The following is a 22,182-nucleotide window of genomic DNA, read 5'->3' on the forward strand; positions in this document are numbered from 1 at the left end:
TCAATAATCTTTCTGAGACATGCTAACCCTCACTTATTTAGTCCTTTGTGAATAGGCCATATGCCCTTTGCTAATGTAACCGCTAACACCACCATACCAAACTCCCAGAAACCACTGTAGTGTGAAGCATGATCAGAACTGTGTCTGAGACTCATAGGCAGCAAACTGAGAATAGGAACCCTAGGCAAGCCAAACTTGCAGTTGAGGATACACTGCTAACAAGGAGAAAAGGGAAGTTACAAGTTCCTCTGACCTCTTCTGCCTGGGCCTGCCTGGCTGGGTTGCTGAGAATAATCTTATCACCTTTGGTACTACTGGCTGCTAAGTGTTGATGCAGAAGAGCTAGAGAACCGTAAATGGTCTGTCCTCATCCTAAATAGTTATAACAAATACCCCTTAGCTTCAGGCCTTCCTAAGCATTGCTTTTGAAGCTCTTTGGCTTACCTTTGTTCTTTCCTACCTCATTGAACTATTCACCTTCAACACTCCACACACCCCTGGTACAGAAATACAATATACTTTCTGGTTTCTAAAGCTTAAAGACCTCCAACCTGACCTAATAAATCCTTCTCTTACACATTTTTTGTAGGGAACCTGTCGCTTTAACATTGGAGAATTAAAAGGAAGTAGGACTGATGGACGGTGACTGCAATGGGATATGGGGCAGGACTCAAAAATATGGGTGAAAGTAGTAACCACATTGTTTTTTATGTGAAACCTTCATAAAAGAAGGTGTATATCAATAATACCTTAATAAAACAAAAACTCAACAACTTACTTTAAAACTTAAAAAAAAAAGGAAGTAGGGTTTTATAAGACTCACTCTCTGATAAAAGTGAGAAACCTCCTTGGTTTCTGATCCCACACAACTTCTGGCTCAAAATTAAAGCCCTAAAACAAAATCTAAGTCAACACAAGAGAAATCTATGTTTACTGGTCTTATTTCTGGAATGTGAGCTCCTTGAGAGCATGGCTGGGGCTGTGTATTTCTAAAGCGATTGGTATGCTATAGGGATGGATACCCCACAGTGCAGGAGGAAAAATCACATAACTGAAGAGTTCCATTTCTGCCTGCCACAGCGTGCCCAGGACCGGGTTATTTGATATCTCTGGCCCTCTTCTCATATGTAAAGTATAAGTAATAACCCCCCAGTGGCATTGCTAGGGAAGCAAATGAAATGCAATGGGTGTAAAAGTGCTTGTAAACCATCAAAGCCCCACCCCCCACCCCCCACCCCCACCCCCCGGTGTCAGGGATGACTGCTGTTTGTTAGGAATATCACTATCATCACAGCTGTGTGATATCTACATGAAGGCAGAAGTGAAATAATGCTAGTGGAGAACAAGTCCAGTACCAGAAGCCTTGAGAGTTGAGGGAACTCCATACACGGAATGGGGACAGACTCCTACCCGGTGCTCAGCGAGAAACTCCGGTGTCAGGGTCCAGGGGGCGTTCCTCACCACTTCGTCCACATAGCGGCAGTGCTGTACAGCATCATAGCGCTCGTTTTCATTCATCACTGTGAAGCCTTTGAAGTTGTGCGTCAGCTCATCACTGCAAACTGAGTTCACCGCATCGTAAAGGTGTGAGGCAGACGCCCCTTGGCTTAACCACTCATCAGTCACCAACCTCTCCCATTTCCTACTACTGTAACCAAACTCCCCACCTGCAGAAGCTTCTGGTTGCAGCTTAGTCTGGGTTTCCTAATCTCAATTCCAGTACACCTTCAGGAGCAACACTCACTAAATATGTTCACACTTTGGAGCAGAGGGGATACAACAGGGACTAAGATCTTTGGCTTTGAACTAAAGCTGCTGTGCATTTCTGCATCTGTATCAATTAAGGTTTTTAAAAATGCTTTTCTGTTATATTTTTAAAAGACTTGACAGGACCATGTAACATTTGCTTACCGGACATTTGCATTTCAGTTGATTCAAATGATAAACTGAAATCTATAGTAAATGCTATTCTTAATTAGGCAGTAGGGGTCATTGTTGCTCCCAAAATGACAGAAACTCAGCTAAAACAGTGACATAAACAATGGACATCTCAGGTCAATGAGCTTGGAGCTTCTCTCTCCAGGTTTATATACTTCATGTGTTATACGTTTCATGTACTTCATATATGTCATGTGTTAGAGCACTGTACTATATTCCTCATTTAAAAACCAAAACAAAGCAAAACAGAAGGAATAAAATGGCAGTGGACTCATAGACAATGAGAAAGAACTAGTGGTTACCAAGGGGGAAGGGGACAAAGGGGCACAATTAATTCGCAATCACAACATAAGTTGGTCACAAGGACGGTAGTACAGCATGGAGAATATAGCCAATGTTCTGTAACATCTTACTACATTGACAGAGAGTGACCACACTAGAGGGGGTGAACATTGATAAGACTGTTATCAATGATGCTTTAAAAAAAAAAACAAAAAAAAAAAACAAGAGCCAATATACTCAGATTATAAAGACAGAAGAAAACGTTGTATTTTTTCCTGAACAGTACCTAAAGTTATCAGATGTTTTCTTACCTCCCACAATGAGGTATGTATTAGGGAAAAGGTTCTTTGCTTGCATCAGAGCCCGGGCATGACCACAGTGAAATAAGTCAAATATGCCATCTGCATAAACTCTCACAGGCCGTTCATCTAAATCCAAAGGAAAGAATTTATCACAGAAAAATATTGATTTAATTGACTCAGTACCATATATTTGACAAGTGGAAGTGGCACTGTGTGACTATTCCATCACTGCATATGTCTCTTAAGGTGTTCTCTGGATATCCACCCAAGTTTGGGTGTGGGTAGGGGTTGTGAGGAGTAACATCACCGACTTCCTGGGCTACAGAGACCCTCCTGACATCAGATACACTAAGTTTCTTTGCTAGCCTCGTTATAACAAACTGCTCAGGAAATTGGATTTTATGATTGCTTTTTTCTTAAAGTTACTGTAGAAGTGGAAGGGGAAAGCTATATCTCTTTAACTTAAAAATCCTCACTGTCAGCCAATGTTTAAACGTCAGTTATGTTTAAATAGTGTAAGTTCAACCCTACTGTGGCTGCTTGCTCTCTTGTTTTCAAGCTGGTAATGACTAATGCTTTCCTTCAAAAATAAACCTCCCTACTGTTGCTCAGAAAGTAAGGAGTAATCCAGAGGGGTGACATTTAGAAGGAGGGAAAGTAAGTGCCAGTCATCAGTTCATGGCTGCTCAGTCCCACATTCACCCTCACTACCCGCACTGTGATAACAGGAGGATTTCCTTCAAGCATTTCTCCTCCTAGTGAGCACAATGCTGCACTTTCTCAGTAGAGGGTGGTACACTAAGTGTTTGAAAATCAAATATAAGTATTTTAGGACTTTTTTTAGAGCTTTTTCTCTTCTCCTCTCCACTCATGAGAATGATAGAGAATTGTTGTTCATTTGTTTTTAGTGGCAGTGGATCCTATGAAAGAAAAGCCAGGAAATGATCTTTTGGGGAACAAGTATAATTCCAAAGCCAAATAAACATACTGAGAATGAAATCGATATAATGGTTCATCATGCTTCAGATGATAAATCTAATGAGTTCTAGTAACATATTCCCATTATGTGAATAAAGGAAGAGCTATTTTACTGTATGACCAGCAGAAAATAACAGCAGGACAGCTACATCATTCTGGAAAAGAAGGGTCAGATCCTCATCAGTTACACCATACTAAAGGTGGGGGGAGCGGGTAACATACATCTTTCTCTTAAAGACAGGAATCAAGGCAGAAGCAGCTAGTTTTCAAGAGGTTTATGGACTTCTCTTTCCAGATAGTTTTATCCACAAAAAGTAGCTTTTAAACTGAGCAGTCATACATTGCTGATAGAAATCAAAACTGGCACAACTTGCAAGAAGGGTAATTAGGCAGTATCTATCAAAGGACTCACGACAAATGCTTTATACCCTTTGGCCCAGCTATTCCAGGTCTATATATATTTGTAAATATATATGTTACACATTATAGCACTGTTTATAATAGTGAAAGTTTAGAAACAATCTAAATTTCAATGGAAGACTGAATATAGCATGATACACCCATTAAAAGGGTGGGAGGATATGTACATTATTTGCTTAGATAGCCCCAAGAAATTGGTGATACTGGTTGCCTGTAAGAGGGATACTGGGTGGTGTGAGACAGTGGTGAGAGGAAGACATTCCACTCCATACCTTTTTGCATTTATGTACAACACATGGGAATGTGTTAATTTTATAATACAAGAAATAAAAATTTAAAATAAAATAAATACACCAATACAATGAAAAAAATATGAAGGGTTTAAAAGTCAGAAAGGTTATAGCTCAGGCTTGCCAACCAGCCTCCTTTCCTGTAATCTTAACCTCTTTAGCCTCAGTTTCCTCATCTTTAAAACAAAGTCAACCAAAACAAAGTCTGAGGAGTATAATGTCTCTTCCACAGCCTTGAAATTGTGACCATGAAGTAACTAGCATACTTCCATCTTTCCTAAAAAAGTCCAGAGTGGCTCTGATTCCACCTTATTTGATCCTAAAAGACAACAGATAGAATACAAAAATTAAGAATATTTTGTCATTGTTTCTTTGCCATTAGTGTACAGCAAGGGCAAAGTGAGATGGGGAAATTTAGCTCAGCAAACATATTTCCTGTATGGTAGCAAGAGCATAGAATGTTGTTGATTGAGTTTGCTAGAATTAATCCTCCCCTATTAGGCCAAGTCACCACTGAACCCTTTCTCGGGCCAACCCCAGATGTACCTCCTGCCCTCTTCAGTGTTTCCTCAGCCAGAACTGGGCTTCAGTTTATTGTCTTTTGATATGTTCTCTCAAATATATATCACTGGAACATTCTGTCCCTAACAGATTTCCACTGCCCTTTGCACTCTGCCTTTTTCTTCCTTTCTCCAGGAAAGCATATTGGTGATTTTTTTTCATCTTCCAAAACAGATGATCTCTCTCAAGTCATATTTGTTTTTTTCTTTGGGCAGCAAGTTTCTCTCAGATTATGAAACTTTTCCCTCTTTTACACCTTAACCTCCTTAGTGAAAACCTGGGGGCAGTGGGAGGGATGGCCCCTTGTAAGAGTTATTGGTTTAAAATTCACTAACTATGGCATGTGTAGATTCTTTATTGATTTATTCCATGTTGGGCACTGGCATGAATATAGTCAGTTACTTGGTTATTTAACATAAAATTGAATAGAATTAATTAAATATAGGAGAAAAACCAGAAGTCAAATTAGACTGGCAAACTTTGTTAACTTGTGACTATTTGTTCCATCTAAAATGCAATCAGTTTGCCAAAGGATTTTATTGTTTATAACTAGTGTCTACAAAGAGCAGCACTACTCAGGGGTGAAAAGAACATAAAGATGGAAAAATCTAGATTTGAACTTCAATTCTATCATGAACTATTTGTTTTACTGTAGGGGTGCTTTCTCTTCTTAGTTTCTAGGAACCTTGACTTCTTTGTGTATATAATCAAGAGACTGTAAACTAGGTAGTATCAAAAATGACTTGTAAAATTCTATTACCCCCAAATTTTTAAAAATTAGATTTGTTAGTGTTGAATAGTTATGAACTTCAACACTGAGGAATAGTACACTTATACATACATACATTTTATGTACCACAGATGGTATGTGGATAGGTTAGCAACAAGCTGGGTAATATAAGCAGCATGATCAGATCTGAGTGTGTGCCATTAGAGTACGTGTAAAGTTCTTGCCCTCAACAGCCTCTACATCTGAATATGACCTTTGATCTGTAAGGTGGCACCTTGAAATCTGACCTACCACCAGTACACCTATTACATATTGCCTGTTTCCCCTTGTCATTTTACCTTGCCCCATTAGCTTGCCTCACCTCCTCAAGTAAAGGGAGCCAAACCCAGATAAGTCACAGCATGAGTGAGAAGGGCTATGATCAACATGAGCTATATCTAAGCCCTTTTGCAAAAGGAAAGCATTCTCTGGAGTTTTGAGGACCCCAAACCATGTCCCATATAGCCGAGGGGTATAGGGATCCCTGACCTCACACTGGCCAGCATTCATTTCTATTTGTATTTTGCTACTCCTCAGTTACAACAGAAAGCAACCATACTAACACAATTTAGAAGTAACCACAAATATCTTCTATATACTGGTAATGTACAGATGTGTGGCTATAATTGCCTCTTGTTCCCTAGTATTTGTCTGGATTTGAGTCCTATATTTAGAAAGAACACTTACCATAGTATTCGACAGAACTTAAAAAGGATTGTAAAACAAAGGATTGGAGAGTTTACAAGGTACTAAGGACACCGCCTATAGGACTTTGTATTCGTAACAACTCTCACGGAAGTTTCTATTTATGATGATCCCTAAACCCAATTACCCAGAGTATCTAGAATACATATTGACAATTATGTGGTCAAAAATTGCTAATTACTAATATCAGCTGGGCATACAAATAGAGTATGGGCTTTGAAAATAGTAAAGCAAATTTTTTTTTAAAACCTGGAAAATCATTATATCAATAAGTGGTGAGTATCTCCCTACTTAGGGTATTTTTGTCCTCCATCAATCAGCATCATAGCTAGAGTACTGAGTGATAGGAAGGAAGATTTGGGAGACAATTCTGAAGGGTATTAAAAATGTGACAGCCTGACATTTTACTTGGACCTTCATAAAAATAGACAGATTATAACCTAGCTCAGGCTAATATCTTATCCTCTCTGCTCTACTATATCTCATAGCTGTGACAACATCCTGGGTAACAAGTGTATAAAAAGAAGAAGTAATAAGAAAATAATAAGTTAGGAAATTTTATGGAGTCAATTATCCTCCCAAATGGAACAACAAGGGAGATGGGAGGAGCCCTTCCCCTGACTAGCCTTTACAGGTAAATTGAGGGAAGAATGGCAAGAGTAGGTGTATATTTGATAAATACAATTGAATGCTAAAAACAACAGTAAAACAAAATAATTGAGCATTTACTTACAAGGAGTTCCTCTGCTGGCTTCTTCCATAGTTACCCTGACATAGGGCTTACTAAAGTCCACTTCAATTTCATCAGAAAAAGGAGCTGGCTGCTGTAAGCCCTTAACAAGAGGAAAGTGAAGGAAAAAGGTAACTTCAATGGCGCAAACTAAAATATTCAAAATATGTCAGTTTTAAAGAACTATCAGTTATTCAATATGCCGTGACTAAAATTCCTCCTAAAATTTCATAACATAACAAGGACAGAATATTTAAAAAATGACAAGTGGAAATTGTAACCTATTACTAAATGGGTAAATTGTGGCATCAAATGTCTTGCTGGTGACTTCATGAACAAGGTGGCTGGGAATCTAAGCAGAATCCCAACTAACTGGGCCCAGAATAATGGCTCCTCTGTCCCATGGCAGAGCAGCTAACCCTGTTTATGTGGCAAAATTGCCAAGGTTCATAAGTGCATTTTCATACCACTTCAACTAGGAGGCTGGAGAGGCAAACATATGTGTGCTTTATTAAGTATGATTATCCCTGCATAATGCTTTATACTGTAAATATGTTCTAATGCTCATAACAGCCCTATGAAGCAAGAAGTGGAAAATGAGGTTCAGAGAAGTTATATGAATTGTCTATAATTACTCAGAAGCAAAACTGAAATAAGAATGCGTGTGTGCTCGTCTTCTATCCGTGAAATACTTACTTAATGGTTTTTGTTAAATTCATTCCTAAGTGTTTCATTCTGTTTGTTGCTATTGTGAATGGACCTGTTTTCTTTATTTTATTTTGGATTATTCCTTGCCAGTATATTGAAATGCAATTGATTTGTAGATATCTGCTTCTGGAATTTCAGTTTGATTTTATACATCGATCATATGTCCTCTAACTTTACTAAATTCAATTATTAGTTTTACCAGAATGTTTGATAGACTGGTAGATTCCTCAACCTTTTCTACATAGGAGATGATGTTGTCTATGAATTAAGACAGTTTATTTACTCCTTTCCAATCTGGATGTCTTTAACTTCATTGTCCCTTATTGCACTAGGGACAGCTAGTGCAATAGCTCTAGGACAATGGTGAATAGCAGTGGCAAGGCCAAATGTCCTTGCTTTGTTCCCAATCTTAGTGGGGAAGCATACAATCTTTTACCATTAACTATTATGTTAGCTGTAGGTTTTTAATAGATGCCCTCTATCAGGTTGAATATTCTCCCTTCTTTTTGTGGTTTGTTGAGTTTTTATAATGAATGGGTGTTGGATTTTGTCACATGATTTTTCTGCATTTATAAAACAATTACATTTTGGTTTTATCTTTTATTTTATTAACTATGGTGTGTTAGATTAATTGGTTTTAGGACATTAAACCAAACTTGCATCCTGAGTGAAATCCCTCTAGGTCATGTTGTATAAATCATTTTATACATTCCTGGATTGAATTTGTCAAGGATTTTTGCTTTTAAGTTTGTGAGGGATTTTGAACTATAGTTTTCTTTTCTTGTGCTGTTTTTGCCTGGCTTTGATATCTAGCCTCATAAAATGGGTTAGGAAGTGTTTCTTCTCCTCTATTTTCTTAAAATGTTGTATAGCATTGGTATTAATTCTTCCTTAAAGTATTTGCTAGAATTCACCAATGAAGCCATCTGAGCCTGAACTTGTCTTTGCAGAAGATTTTTTAAAACTAATTCAATTTTTTTACTTGGGATAGGTCTATTGGGATTTTCTATTTCATATTGGGTTAGTTTTAGTAATTTGTCTCTTTCTGGGAAATTGTTTGGAGTGAAGTTTTTCATAATGTTCCCTTAAAATATTTTAAATTTCTTTTGGCTGTAGTAATGTTCACTTAGAATTTTACATTCTAAACAGATCACATCATGATTGGGCTGCGACCAGAGACTGGGAAGACATTATTTTATAATCAGATAACGTAGATTTTTAACATAAAGTTTTTAAATGAAAACATTTACTTTTTAAAAAATACCTTATATAAAGTTAAGCTTAGTTTAAGATATGCTAAAGCTATAGATAAGCAAAAATATTCACTTTTAGGATGTGTGTGTTTGTGTTGTCCTTTCTTAGAACATTATTTTATAGAGAAGACTAGACCTAGGATCCAAATATACAATTTTCTGAAGTTATTAGACATTTCCCTACAGATTAAAGAAAACTTGTCCTCTAGAAGTTAGTACTCAAGGAGTTGCTTATCGGTAATTTGTGTTTTTAAAAGTACATGCTATTCACAAAATAATATATCTTTTATGATTCCATCTACATGAAGGTCAAAAACAGGCAAAGTCAATCTGTGGTGAAGTGAATAGAAGCCAGAGGACAAGGAGGAAACCTGCAGAGAGAGGACACTGACAGCAGGGGCATGAGGGAGTCCCCTCCAAGTACTGGTGATTACATGGATGTATACATATGCAAACATGTGTTGAGCTGCATGCTTAAGTCTTCTGCATTCTACTGTATGTAAGTTATACCTCATGAAACAAATGCCATTTGACCATAAAGTACTCACACATACTACAATGTGGATGAACCCTGAAAACATTATGCTAAGTGAAAGAAGCCAACCTCAAAAGACTATTTATTGTCTGATCTATTTATATGTAATGTTCAGAATAGGAATATTTATAGACAGAAACTAGACTAGTAGTTATGTTGGGTTAGGAGGGTTGGGGAAAAAATGGGGAGTGACTGCTAATGGCTACAGGGTTTCTCTTTGGGACGGTGAAAATGTCCTAAAATGGGTTATGAAGACAGTTGCACAAATCTGAATATTCTAAAACCACTGAATTATAAATGGATATGTGTCATTTGAATGTCCAAATGTCATTTTAAATGGATATATGAATTATAATGGTATATGAGTTATATCTCAATAAAATCATTTATATACATATTTTATATTCATAAAATATTTTTAAAATATGAAACACATAGAAAAAATTATACTTAGTAACAATAGTACATGTAGATAAAAGACCAGCTTTACTGTCTTATCTTAGAGTTATTATCAATGGTGTGCTGGAGTTGGTTGTTAAATATTCAGGAATTTTGTGGCCTGGTTATTAGATCATTGGTAGCTTGAAATCAGCCACAGACATCAGCAAATACTATATATCAGAGTTTTTTCCCTCCCAGTGAGCCAGTTTACCAGGACACCACTGGTTATTTTGCATAGTCAGAAAAATATCAGTTCAGAGGTTATTATGGGAAGAAAATATGGACTTAAGGATTTTTCCATTTAATGTTGCAGCAGGAGTACAGTGACAGATTTTGTAAAGGAAGTACAGGTAAGACATGAAAAAGAAAAAAATATTGTCACTTGAGAAAGAGGAGTTTACAACTGAGTTTTTGAAGAAAATAAGATTGTGGTACCATTAGCAGGAATAGAGAAGTTTTTTAAAACAAGGAATTGAAATAGAAGAAAATGAGATCTGAGAAAAGCCTTCAAATTTGGACATTCAAATGACTATTAGAGACCTTCTAGAATATATTAGTAAAAGTTAGAACAACAGTGCCTGTAAGAAAATTGGAAGACAAGGAAACAGATTAGTGATAATGTCTCATTAGAGATGTGTGGCTATAAAAGGGAAAGAGAAAAACAGGTACTTAGAGGGAGCAGAAGGATAAAGTGCAGTTTTTTAAAAAAGTTGACGCAATATGAACATATCTAAGACAGAGGAAAAGGAGCCAAAGAGATGGAAAGTACTGAAAAAGGGAAGTACAGATAACTAAGGAGGGAACAGTCCAGAGGAATGTCAGGGAATGGCCTCAAAGGAGAGCAGGCAGAAGGTAGTAGCCCTAAAATAAGAAGGATCACATTTTTCTAAAAGCAGAAGAAAGGAAAAGTAGTAAAAGGGCAATGTTAGGTGTAAAGGAAGGAAGAAGTACGAACTTACATCTGATGCCCTCACTTTTCTCAGTTTAGCGGTGTGACCTATGAAGAACAGGAGGTTGGAATGACACTGAAAGCTTGAGGGAAGTAGAAAATATTTCGGATAGCTGTTGTGGGAAATGAATTAGACCATTAGCAAATAACTAACAGAACTACTGAGTACTATATTCAGCCCAGATCAAGCTAGAAACTTTTATCTTTAGAAGGCCAAGTTAATAGGTCAAGGCAGGGAATCAAAGATTTAACAGAAACTATGAAAGATTCAGGGTTAGGGCCTGGTGAATGGAAGGGAGGCAGAAGAGGGAAGTGAAGAGTTAAGGGGACAAAGGAATCTAGACATTTCTCCAAAGAAGATATACTAATGGGCAAAAAGCATATGAAAAGATGCTCAACAATATTAATAAGTCAAAACCATGATGAGATACCGTTTCACACCACTAGGATGGCTATAAGCAAAAAGGCCATAACAGTGTTGGCAAGGATGTGGAGAAGCTGGCATTTTATACACTGCTGCTGTGGATGTAAACTGGTACACTGCTTTGGAAAACAGTTCTTCAAGATGTTAAACACAGAATACCATATGAACCATCTTGTTAGTCATGGAGGCACTGCAAATTACATGACAGTGTAAGAGTTCTTCACACGAATGAGAGTAGCTAAAATTGAGGGTAACAATAAAAGCTAAAATAAGAGAAAAATGACAATACCAAGTGTTACAGAAGTTACACTACTAGGTATATAATCAAGAGAATGAAAAAATATTTTTTAAAAAAGTGTTCATGAATAATGTCCATACCAGAGCATTATTCATAATAGCCAAAAACAACCCAAATGTCTACCAAATGATGAACAGATAAACAAAATTATATGCCCATGTGGAATATTTCAAATATAAGAAGGAATGAAGTATTGATACATGCTACTGCCTGGACAGACCTTGAAAACATGTTAAATAAAAGAAGCCAAACATAAAAGGTCACATATTGTATGATCCCATTTATAAGAAATGTCCAGAACAGGCAAATCCCTGGAGACAGAAAGCAGACTAGCAGTTGCCAGGGAGTAGAGGAAGAGGGTAATGTCGTATGATTGCTAATGGATGCAGAGTTCCTTTTGCAGTGATGAAAATGTTCTGGAATTAGATAGTGGTGACAGTTGCACAACATTGTAAATATACTAAAAATCAGTGAACTTTACACTTTAAAATGGTGAATTTTATGTTATGAGAATTTTATCTTAATTTGAAAAGATACATTAAGTTTCCTATCTTTCATAACTCTGTTTCTTCAGTCTTCCTTGCATACGGTGCATATTCCAAGGTAGAAGGCAAATGCAGCTGTCCCTTCTGGCTAGGGTTTGTACTGAGTCAATTCTTCCTAAGTATAGAGAATGAAACCCAAGGTTCTTCAGCTACAACAGATCCGCAAAATCTTTACCTAAGGTTGCCTCCAGTTAGATTAAGTAGTATTTTTTCAAATGCTCTCTTATTTTCTTCTCAATTAGGGAGCAGTGTCTCTAGGAGCTGAGGTTTATAAAAGTAGGACTAAGTATTTCTACCTATAGCATACCTCCTTCATTTTAACATCAAGGGAATCCCACAGCATAATACTGCTTTCAAGTCTTTTGACTATCTGGTAGTGGTATATAAATGAAAAGGCATGGGTTTAGGACTTGAAGAAACTTAGATCTAAATCCCAGCTCTCTTATTTAACAGTTGTAAAATCATAGCAAGCTTCTAAAGCTTTCATTTCATCTTCTACAACATGAAAGATAATAACATCTGCCCTACAAGGTTACTATGAAGATTAAATAAAGTAACATATGTGAAGTAACCAGGACATTGTTTCATATATAGTAGGCACTCAACAAATTCAGTTCATCAACAATGTCAGCTCATTTTCTCTTCCATTCTGTGGAACACAAGTTTCCTTATGCCAACAAAATGAACCAAATTGTATTAATATAAGAGGTGAGCTTCTAAATGCTATATAAAGTCTCTAAATCTACACAAATTATAATACCAAAAAATATAACTAATAATGATCTTCATCCCCCAAATTATAAATGACCTTCTAAATGAAATACTGCTTTCATAAAAACTTCTTTTCTGATTACATTCACATCATTAAGTCACTATTCTTCAAAGTTCTAGAGAAAGAGAAGAGATTTTGGTATCCTTATATAGAGAAATGGAGATAATTCATATAATCTAAGACTAGAAATTAATATTGGCCTCCCAGTATTCTTAATATTTTTCATCAAAAAGTTTCAGAATGCCACAGAGAAACATTTCACTTTTACCCAAACATTCTACATAAATGGTAACAGGTTCTCCTGAGATCCAAATTATTTCAGTAATGCCAGGGGAAAGGCTATGCGGTCAAGCAGAAAACCATGTGGTGTGAGAAAGTAGGGAGAAGGAACAGGGCAGAAAGATTCCACCCACTGAGGATCTGTTAAAGAAAAGGAATAATTCTCCCTGACTCTTCCTGTCATTTCAATGCATCTAAACAATGAGCTTATCTACCCAACTACCACTTGGATGCCTACAGACCTTCTAAGCTGGGCTTGTACTAAATTAAACTTAGGACAGTCTTCCTTCTAAACCAGCTGTTCCTCCTGTATTTCTTAACTGAGTGTGAAGCGCTACATCTACACTAAGACTGAAACCAAGGAGTCATCTTTTTTTTTTCTCTGAAAGTTTAATTTTGCCATTAGCTTATGTTTTTCTTTACATTTTTTATTAAGGTATGATTGATATACACTCTTATGAAGGTTTCACATGAAAAAACAATGTGGTTACTTTGTTATCAAGTCCCCACCCATACCCCAATGCAGTCACTGTCCGTCAGTGCAGCAAGTTGCCAGAGATCCACTATGTCCCTTCTCTGTGATACACTGTTCTCCCCGTGATCCCCCACACCATGTGTACTAAACATAATACCCCTCAATCCCCTTCTCCCTCCCTCCCCACGCACCCTCCCACACCCCTCCCCTTTGGTAACCACTAGTTTGTTCTTGGAGTCTCTGGTCTGCTACCATTTTGTTCCTTCAGTTTTGCTTTATTATTATACTCCAAAAATGAGGGAAATCATTTGGCATTTGTCTTTCTCCACCTGGCTTATTTCACTGAGCATAATGTCCTCCAGCTCCATCCATGTTGTTGCAAATGGTAGGATTTGTTTCTTTCTTATGGCTGAATAGTATTCCATGGTGTATATGTACCACCTCTTCTTTATCCATTCATCTACTGATGGACACTTAGGTTGCTTCCATATCTTGGCTATTGTAAAAAGTGCTGCGATAAACATAGGGGTGCATATGTCTTTTTGAATCTGAGAAGTTGTATTCTTTGGGTATATTCCAAGGAGTGGGATTCCTGGGTCAAATGGTATTTCTATTTTTAGTTTTTTGAGGAACCTCCATATTGCTTTCCACAATGGTTGAACTAGCTTACATTCCCACCAGCAGTGTAGGAGGGTTCCCCTTTCCAAGGAGTCATCTTTAATACTTGTCATATCAGTATCCTGATAATTTCCAAAATTGTCTATTTGCCTCTTAAAAACTTAAAAGTTTCTTCTACTCTGTGTATTTACTGTTTTGCCCTCACTAACTCCAACCTGGATCATTTGAACAATCTTACAACTAGTCCTCTGGCTTCTGTCTATTCCTACCCCACCCTTCCCAAAGCAAAAAGGACGACTGTCTAAATTGTAAATCTGATTATACTACCTACAGAATAAAGTTCAAACTCAAACTTAGCACAGCACACAAGATCTGTGGTGATCAGGCCTTTTTTACCTTATCTATCATAGATTCTTATTCTGAATTTTAAACTCCATAACATTATGTACAGTTTGCTAACCACACTATTATTTCACACTTCTGAACTTGTACTCTTTCTCTTGTCCATTTCTTGAATTCCTATTTATCCTTCAAAGTTCAGCTGAGAAATAATCTCAGTGAAGCTTTTCCAAAACCACTGTCCCCCACCTCAGGTCAAGTTAATCTGGTGCTCCTCTAGATAGCCATTGTACCTCTAACTTCCTTCTATTTGGCCCTTTTCATTCTGTATTTTAATTATTTGTCTCTTTCCCCTATTTTAAGTTTCTTAAGGGCAAAGTCATCTTTTCATCTTTGCTGGTATCATAGCAACTAGCACACAGAGATTCTCAATATATGCTGGATGAAATGCGATTGTGAGATCTATCTCTAGGGCAGAACATGGCCAATTTTCCCCAGAGTTCGGGTGCTTTGTGACTTATTCATACATATGATAAATATTAAGATAGACTATCTTATCCTTTGTAAATGTTTTTGTGGTCCTTTTGATTGTACCTTTAGGAACATTTGTATCAGTCAATTGCTTATATTTATGGACAAAGTAGCCATAAAGTTATCCCTTAATTTTTCCTCAACTCTTGTCTTCTATTCATTTCATCCTGACCCACAAACTCAGTTACCTAGTATTTGGTGGACCTTTCCTTTTCCTTTCCCCACTTACAAGGAAAGCACTTTTCTAAGACAATGAGTTCTGAGCTATAAGGCTCTACATTATGCTCATTTCTCCCCAAGGGAAGATTTTGTTTATCTTTACACTCTTATTACCTACTGGCATGCTAGCACACTGTAAGAGTGTAATAAAATCTCATTTGCTCAACCCAAGTGTCAACAAATGAATGGACAAATAAAATCTGGGATGTGTTATATGATGGAATGCTATTTGTCCATAAAAAGAAATGAAGTACTGATACATACTACAACATTAATGAATCTTGAAAACATTGTCAGTGAAAAAAAGCTAGCCATGGAAGGCCACTTATTGTATGATGCCATTTGTATGTAATGTCTAGAATAGGCAAATCTATACAAACTGAAAATAGATTAGTGGTTTCCAGAGGCCAGGGAGGTTAGGAGGAAATGGAGAGTGATGGCTAATGCGTATGGGGCTTCTTTTTGGGGTGATAATATTCTAAAATTGGAAATCCTGCCATTTGTGACAACATGGATGGACCCAGAGGGTATTATGCTCAGCAAAATAAGCCAGATGGAGAAAGACAAATACCATATGACTTTACTTATTTGTGGAATATAAAAACAAAACAAAACAAAAAGGACAGAATAGCAGTAGACTCATAGACACTGGTAAGTGACTGGTGGTTGCCAAGGGGGAGGGGCTGGGGTGGATAAAGGGGCACAAAAATTCTCAATCATAGTATAAGTTGATCACAGGGATGATAGTATACCATGGAGAATTTAGCTAATGATCCTGTAACATCTTCCTATATTGACAATAACTGCACTGGTGGGGATAAGGACTTAATAATATGGGTAAACTGTTGAACCATTGTGCTGTATACTTGAAACTAATATGAGATTGTATATCAACTACCCCGAATAGCCAAAGCAATCCTGAGAAGGAAGAATAAAGCTGGGGGGATTATACTCCCCGACGTCAAGCTCTACTACAAAGCTACAGTAATCAAGACAATTTGGTACTGGCACAAGAACAGACCCATAGACCAATGGAACAGACTAGAGAGCCCTGATATAAACCCAACCATATATGGTCAATTAATATATGATAAAGGAGCCATGGACATACAATGGGGAAATGACAGCCTCTTTAACAACTGGTGTTGGCAAAACTGGACAGCTACATGCAAGAGAATGAAACTGGATTATTGTCTATCCCCACACACAAAAGTAAACTCAAAATGGATCAAAGACCTGAATGTAAGTCATGAAACCATAAAACTCTTAGAAGACAACATAGGCAAAAATCTCCTGAATATAAACATGAGCAACTTCTTCCTGAATGCATCTCCTCAAGAAAGGAAAACAAAAGCAAAAATGAACACATGGGACTACGTCAAATTAAAAAGCTTCTGTACAGAAAAAGACACTATCATCAGAACAAAAGGGCATCCTACAATATGGGAGAATATGTTTGTAAATGACATATCTGACAAGGGGTTCACATCCAAAATATATAAAGAACTCACATGCCTCAACACCCAAAAAGCAAATAACCTGATTAAAAAATGGGTGGAGGATATGAACAGACACTTCTCCAAAGAAGAAATTCAGATGGCCAACAGGCACATGAAAAGATGTTCCACATCACTAATTATCAGGGAAATGCAAATAAAAACCACAATGAGATATCACCTCACACCAGTTAGGATGGCCAGTATCAAAAAGACTAAGAACAACAGATGCTGGCGAGGATGTGGAGAAAGGGGAACCCTCCTACACTGCTGGTGGGAATGTAACTTAGTTCAACCACTGTGGAAAGCAATATGGAGGTTCCTCTAAAAACTAAAAATAGAAATACCATTTGATCTGGGAATTCCACTCCTAGGAATTTACCCAAAGAATGTAATTTCTCAGATTCAGAAAGACATATGCATCCTTATGTTTACTGCAGCACTATTTACAATAGTGAAGATATGGAAGCAACCTAAGTGTCCATCAGTAGATGAATGGATAAAGAAGATGTGGTACATATACACAATGGAATACTATTCAGCCATAAGAAAGAAACAAATACTATCATTTGCAACAACATGGATGGAGCTGGAAGATATTATGCTCAATGAAGTAAGTCAGGCAGAGAAAGACAAGTGCCAAATGATTTCCCTCATTTGTGGAGTATAACAACGAAGCAAAACCGAAGGAACAAACAGCAACAGACTCAGACTCCGAGAAGGGACTAGCGGTTACTAAATGGGATGGTTATGGGAGGGTGGGTGGGCAGGGAGGGAGAAGGGGATTGAGGGGTATTATGATTGGCACCCATGGTGTAGGGGGGATCCTGGGGAAGACAGTGTAGCACAGAAAAGGCAAACAGTGACTCTGTGGCATCTTACTATACTAATGGGTAGTGACTGCAATGGGGTATGGGGGTGACATGATAATATGGGTTAATGTAGTAACCACATTGTTTTTTCATGTGAAACCTTCATAAGAGTGTAGATCAATAATAAAAAAAATAAAGAATGATTGTTTATCACCTGTACTTTGATTAAAAATTAATTAATTAAAAAATTCTAAAATTGGTTGTGGTGATGCTTGCACAACTCTGTGAATATATTAAAAACCACTGGATTGTACAGTTTAAATTGATTGATTATATAATAATAATAAAGCTGTTATAAAGAAAAAATCTTATTTGCTTTTGCTACAGAGTTTAAAGGGGTTCAGACGTAGAAAGTACAGGTATACAGCAGAGATGACATTAGTAGATGCTCTACATTAGGGTCAGTCCAGCCTGTTGGGTGAGTGAATCTGTGACCATTAGCCCATACTAAATAGCCAGTGTGTTCCAAAGAGGAATGTGAAATAGGCAGCAAGTCACTCAACTGATCTGAATACATGAAGCAAAATAATTTAAAGCATTGAGTTTCCTCAGCTCCCCAAGACCAAGAAATTTAGGTCTATTCAGAACCCACTCCACTAAGACTAGCCTCCTTTGCTGTATTCCTGGCTATGGTGACTGGCTGAGAGCATCACAGACTTGGTTATGACTTGTCCCTGCTCCAAGTGAGACTGCTGATTTGATGCCCACCACCATCTCCTTAACCTGAATTCTTTAAGAGACATTCAGAAATGAATGAGGCCCTGTTTTGTTGACTGCTGAGTCATTACCTGAGTTTACCGGCTGTGGTATGCAGAGTAATGGACCCCTAAAGATGTCTGCATCTTATTCTCCAGAACCTGTCACTGTGTTGCCTAAAAGGGCAAGAGAGGCTTTGCAGTTGTGATTAAATTAAAGGATTCTGAGATGGGGGGATTATCCTGTATTATTCAGGTATGTCCAATGTAATCACACGGGTCTTTAAAAGTGAATGAGAGAAGCAAGAGAAGCAGATCCAAGAGATGTGATGACAGAAGCAGCAGTCAGAATGATGCAATTACTGGCTGGCACCATGAGCAAAGCAATGTGGGCTGCTTCTAGAAGCTGGAAAAGACAAGGAAACAGATTCTGCCCTACAATCTCCAGCCGTGCCAACACTGTGATTTTAGCCCTCTGAGACCCACTTCAGACTTCTGGTCTTCAAAAATCTAATATAATTTATCTGTAGTGTTTTTAGGCCACTAAATTTGTGGTGATTTGTTACAACCACAGTAGGAAACTAATACCCTTGCCCTCACCAATATCATTAATATCAGGCCTGGAGCATATGCCTTCTATTTGTGAAGTCCAATTGATTTTACTGCTGAAGATAGAGCAGTGGTTTGGAACAACTATTAGTTGTGTCAGAGTACAAATAAATGCTTTCCCCTTTGGGCTATGAGGCTCCAGAACTAACCAATGGAAACTGCAATTAAAGACTAAAGGTCAACATAGGCAAAGAAAATACAGAAGCCCACATTTCTGTCACTGGGATTTTAAAACATGGATTTCATAATAATACTATATATCAATAGTAACTTCAGTTGTGTACTAGTGTTCTTTGATGTGTTTTTTTAGGAGAAGCTTTAAGATGGGTACCAACCTGAGATAGGTGACCAGTCTGAAATGAGGTATTTCATCAACGGCTTGGCAGTAGTTAGGAAATACAAAGATAACATCCCAGAGATAAAGGAACGAAAGATAGGCTGTAATAGCAAAAGGTTCCCACCTAACACATAACCAGTAATAGAGTGGAAGAATGATAAAGGACAAAAGACATTAAGACATGGAAAACATGAGATAATAGCAAGATTGGATCACTCACTACCTAGAGCCTCAATTTCTCTTTTTCTTTAGTTTGAATTTGATCCTTAGCCTAATGTACACACAAACTCCAAATTTTCCTAACATTCTTTTTCTAATCTTAATACAAAGCTCTTACAACTGAGCTATGAACTATAATCTCATAAGAAAGTATAAGATTTCCAGCAACTGTAAACATAGTTACTAGACACACTATTCTTTCTTTCCATTATTTAAGAAGACTTGTAACACTGATATCATCAATTATGTATCAGTTCCTACCCTCCCCCTGCCAGGTTTAAGTGTTCAACAAATAAAACATTTCCTTACAACTGCACAGCGTGGCATTTTGGAATGAATTCCATCTTCCTCTGTTGCCCCATTAGGTCCAGGTGCCTCTTTCCTCCTCTTCCTTGTGTTGACTTTGGCTGAACTCTGTGCATCCATCTTCTTTCAACTGGCCATAGAAAGTGAAAAAGATTTTTTTTCTCACTGGGGGCGGGAAAAAAATTTGTCACCAGTATTTCAGATGTTAACAACAATGCACTCAACAAAAGATAGATTCTGTACAACACCTCTCACAAAGATGAGCCAGCTGAATCTGGCAAAAACAACAATAAACCACAAGTTCTGGTAGGAACACTGAAATGCTTCTCTGTGGAACAATGGCCACAATCAATCACCTGCCCTTGGAGATTACTCCTGACCAATGCAGCCTGTATTCTAACTGTTAATTCCATATCTTGACTGCATGCAAAAGACTGGAATAACTTGGCAGAGAAAGTTAGTCATACAGACTTTACCACTACCCCTTGTGTCATGGGACACCTTGGAGGTATGACAGGTACAAGGAAATGTGAAAGGAATGTCTTCATTGCAAAATGAGACTTTGGGGAAAAAAGACTTTTTTATAGGGATGGCTATCACCAATTCCTGATTAAACCAAGCATGGATTCCTTAACTCTAAATGTTCTGTTGATTTCAGAGATCACTTCACTAGGTTAAATTCATGAAAATTGTAAAGTGACTCCATCTTTTAAATGTCCTTCCTTATTTTTTCCAATACTCATTCCCCCTTCCTCTTTCAGAGTCGTAGCACCTTAAGCTTGTTCAGTCACCAACTGTCAAAACCCCACCCAAGCTTCTCCTACCCCAAGGAAAACTTAAAACTGTCTCATTTAGCAGAGCGCTTCTAGCAACTAGCTACCACAGGAAAGTTCTGAATATTTGTGATGTTAATGTTTAGATGCTGGTTTGTGCTCCCTTGCAACCCCCCTCAAGGATATCTGCATTTTTCTTGGATAGCATAATTAGCTCAAATAAATTTTTGATAATGATGAAATTTTAGGCATCAGTCAGAAACTGGGGCTAGTGGAACTTTAGTGATCAACTGCCATCTCTGTCCAAGATATGGTACAGTGAAAGGTGTAAAAAAGATCCTCAGAGAAGAGGTAGAAAACAAAACAAATGCCAGACAAACTGAGGACATTCTACTCTGTCTCACTGCCTCTAATAAGCCCTTCTGAATAAATGTTCATCTAAACTGCAATTGTGCCTTACTTTCTTCCCTCCAGCTAAATTCCAAGTGGCAATGTGACAAGATCTACAAGAAACATGTCCTTATTCTTAGAGAATGCAGGTGACACCCCATGAGTCATGGCTAAGTATTAGGCTGATATGAAAAAATGTCAGAATCTAAAGTGAAAGACGAACACTACCTAGAAATTCCCTTTCATCACAAATGCAAATTAAAATGGAAAAAGGGTACTATACATTTTAACCAAGTTTTTCCAGTGATGATCAGAGCTTTTCTTCATTATTATTATGAATTATTCTTTCAAAATATCTAGAGGTCAGTATTACTACTCTTATCTCACTGGTCTGAGAGGCCTGCTAAGAATGCCTAATCAATCCAACTAATTTATGACTGTTTCTAATTTGCATAAAACAGGACTTTGCTCTAAGTATCTGTTAAATTCTTCTAAGGACAGGAAGAAAAAATCCATTCCAAGAAATGTAATCAGTAATCTGATGTCAGGCAGCTTAAGGTCAGGTTGTCAATAATATTGAGTACTTACTGTGTACAAAGTACTATAACATAATTTTTAAAGGAAAAACTATTTTCCCAAGAAGGCTTCAATCAAGGTGAGGAAACCACATGTTTTCAATATAAAAATGTTCCTGAGGTTCTAAAACCATTGGGGGAAAGTATATTTATGATATAAAAATGCTCTTAGGATTCTAAAATGATTGAGGTTTTAAGTTTGTTGAGGAACAGGATATTTACACAGTTCTGAAATCTTTCTCTATAGATTACTTACTAATTACAAAGGGTAAAGAGTTACCTTTACAGTGAAAAACTCTCTAAGCTAAATTATCGAAGTTAATTAATATCATCAATGATGCCCCCTGATGAAAGGCACTGAGGATACATTACTTACCAAAAATGCTTAACTGTGTGGATTTATAAGGAACACAGATAAACCTCATTTAAAGGACATTATACAAAACAACAGATCTGTATTCTTCAAAAAATGTCAATTATGAAAAACAATAATCTGAGGGATTGTTCTAGGTTAAAAAAGACCAAAGAAATGACAACTAAATGTAATAC

The 22,182-nt window shown here is 37.3% G+C and overlaps 2 protein-coding genes across 4 annotated transcripts in view; one reads left to right on the plus strand and one right to left on the minus strand.

Moving 5' to 3' along the window:
- The window catches only part of SLC51A (solute carrier family 51 subunit alpha), a 47,453-nt gene extending 37,563 nt beyond the window's left edge, over nt 1-9,890 (plus strand). The window contains exon 9 of the mRNA XM_057503837.1: nt 9,245-9,890. Within this exon, the coding sequence (XP_057359820.1) occupies nt 9,245-9,327 (83 nt within the window). The 3' untranslated portion in view covers nt 9,328-9,890. The remainder of the gene's footprint in view (nt 1-9,244) is intronic.
- PCYT1A (phosphate cytidylyltransferase 1A, choline) overlaps nt 1-22,182 on the minus strand; it is a 47,822-nt gene that overhangs the window by 7,753 nt on the left and 17,887 nt on the right. For 2 of the 3 annotated variants that reach the window (XM_057503825.1, XM_057503827.1), the window contains exons 2-5: nt 19,899-20,025; nt 6,979-7,078; nt 2,532-2,648; nt 1,411-1,562 (exon numbers count right to left, since the gene is read on the minus strand). In XM_057503825.1, the coding sequence (XP_057359808.1) occupies nt 1,411-1,562; nt 2,532-2,648; nt 6,979-7,078; nt 19,899-20,015 (486 nt within the window). In that variant the 5' untranslated portion in view covers nt 20,016-20,025. Of the gene's footprint in view, nt 1-1,410; nt 1,563-2,531; nt 2,649-6,978; nt 7,079-19,898; nt 20,061-22,182 lie in introns of all 3 variants that reach the window. The other variant, XM_057503822.1, reaches the window with a different exon arrangement.

Source organism: Manis pentadactyla, chromosome 1, assembly GCF_030020395.1.
Source record: "Manis pentadactyla isolate mManPen7 chromosome 1, mManPen7.hap1, whole genome shotgun sequence".
Lineage (NCBI taxonomy): Eukaryota > Metazoa > Chordata > Mammalia > Pholidota > Manidae > Manis > Manis pentadactyla.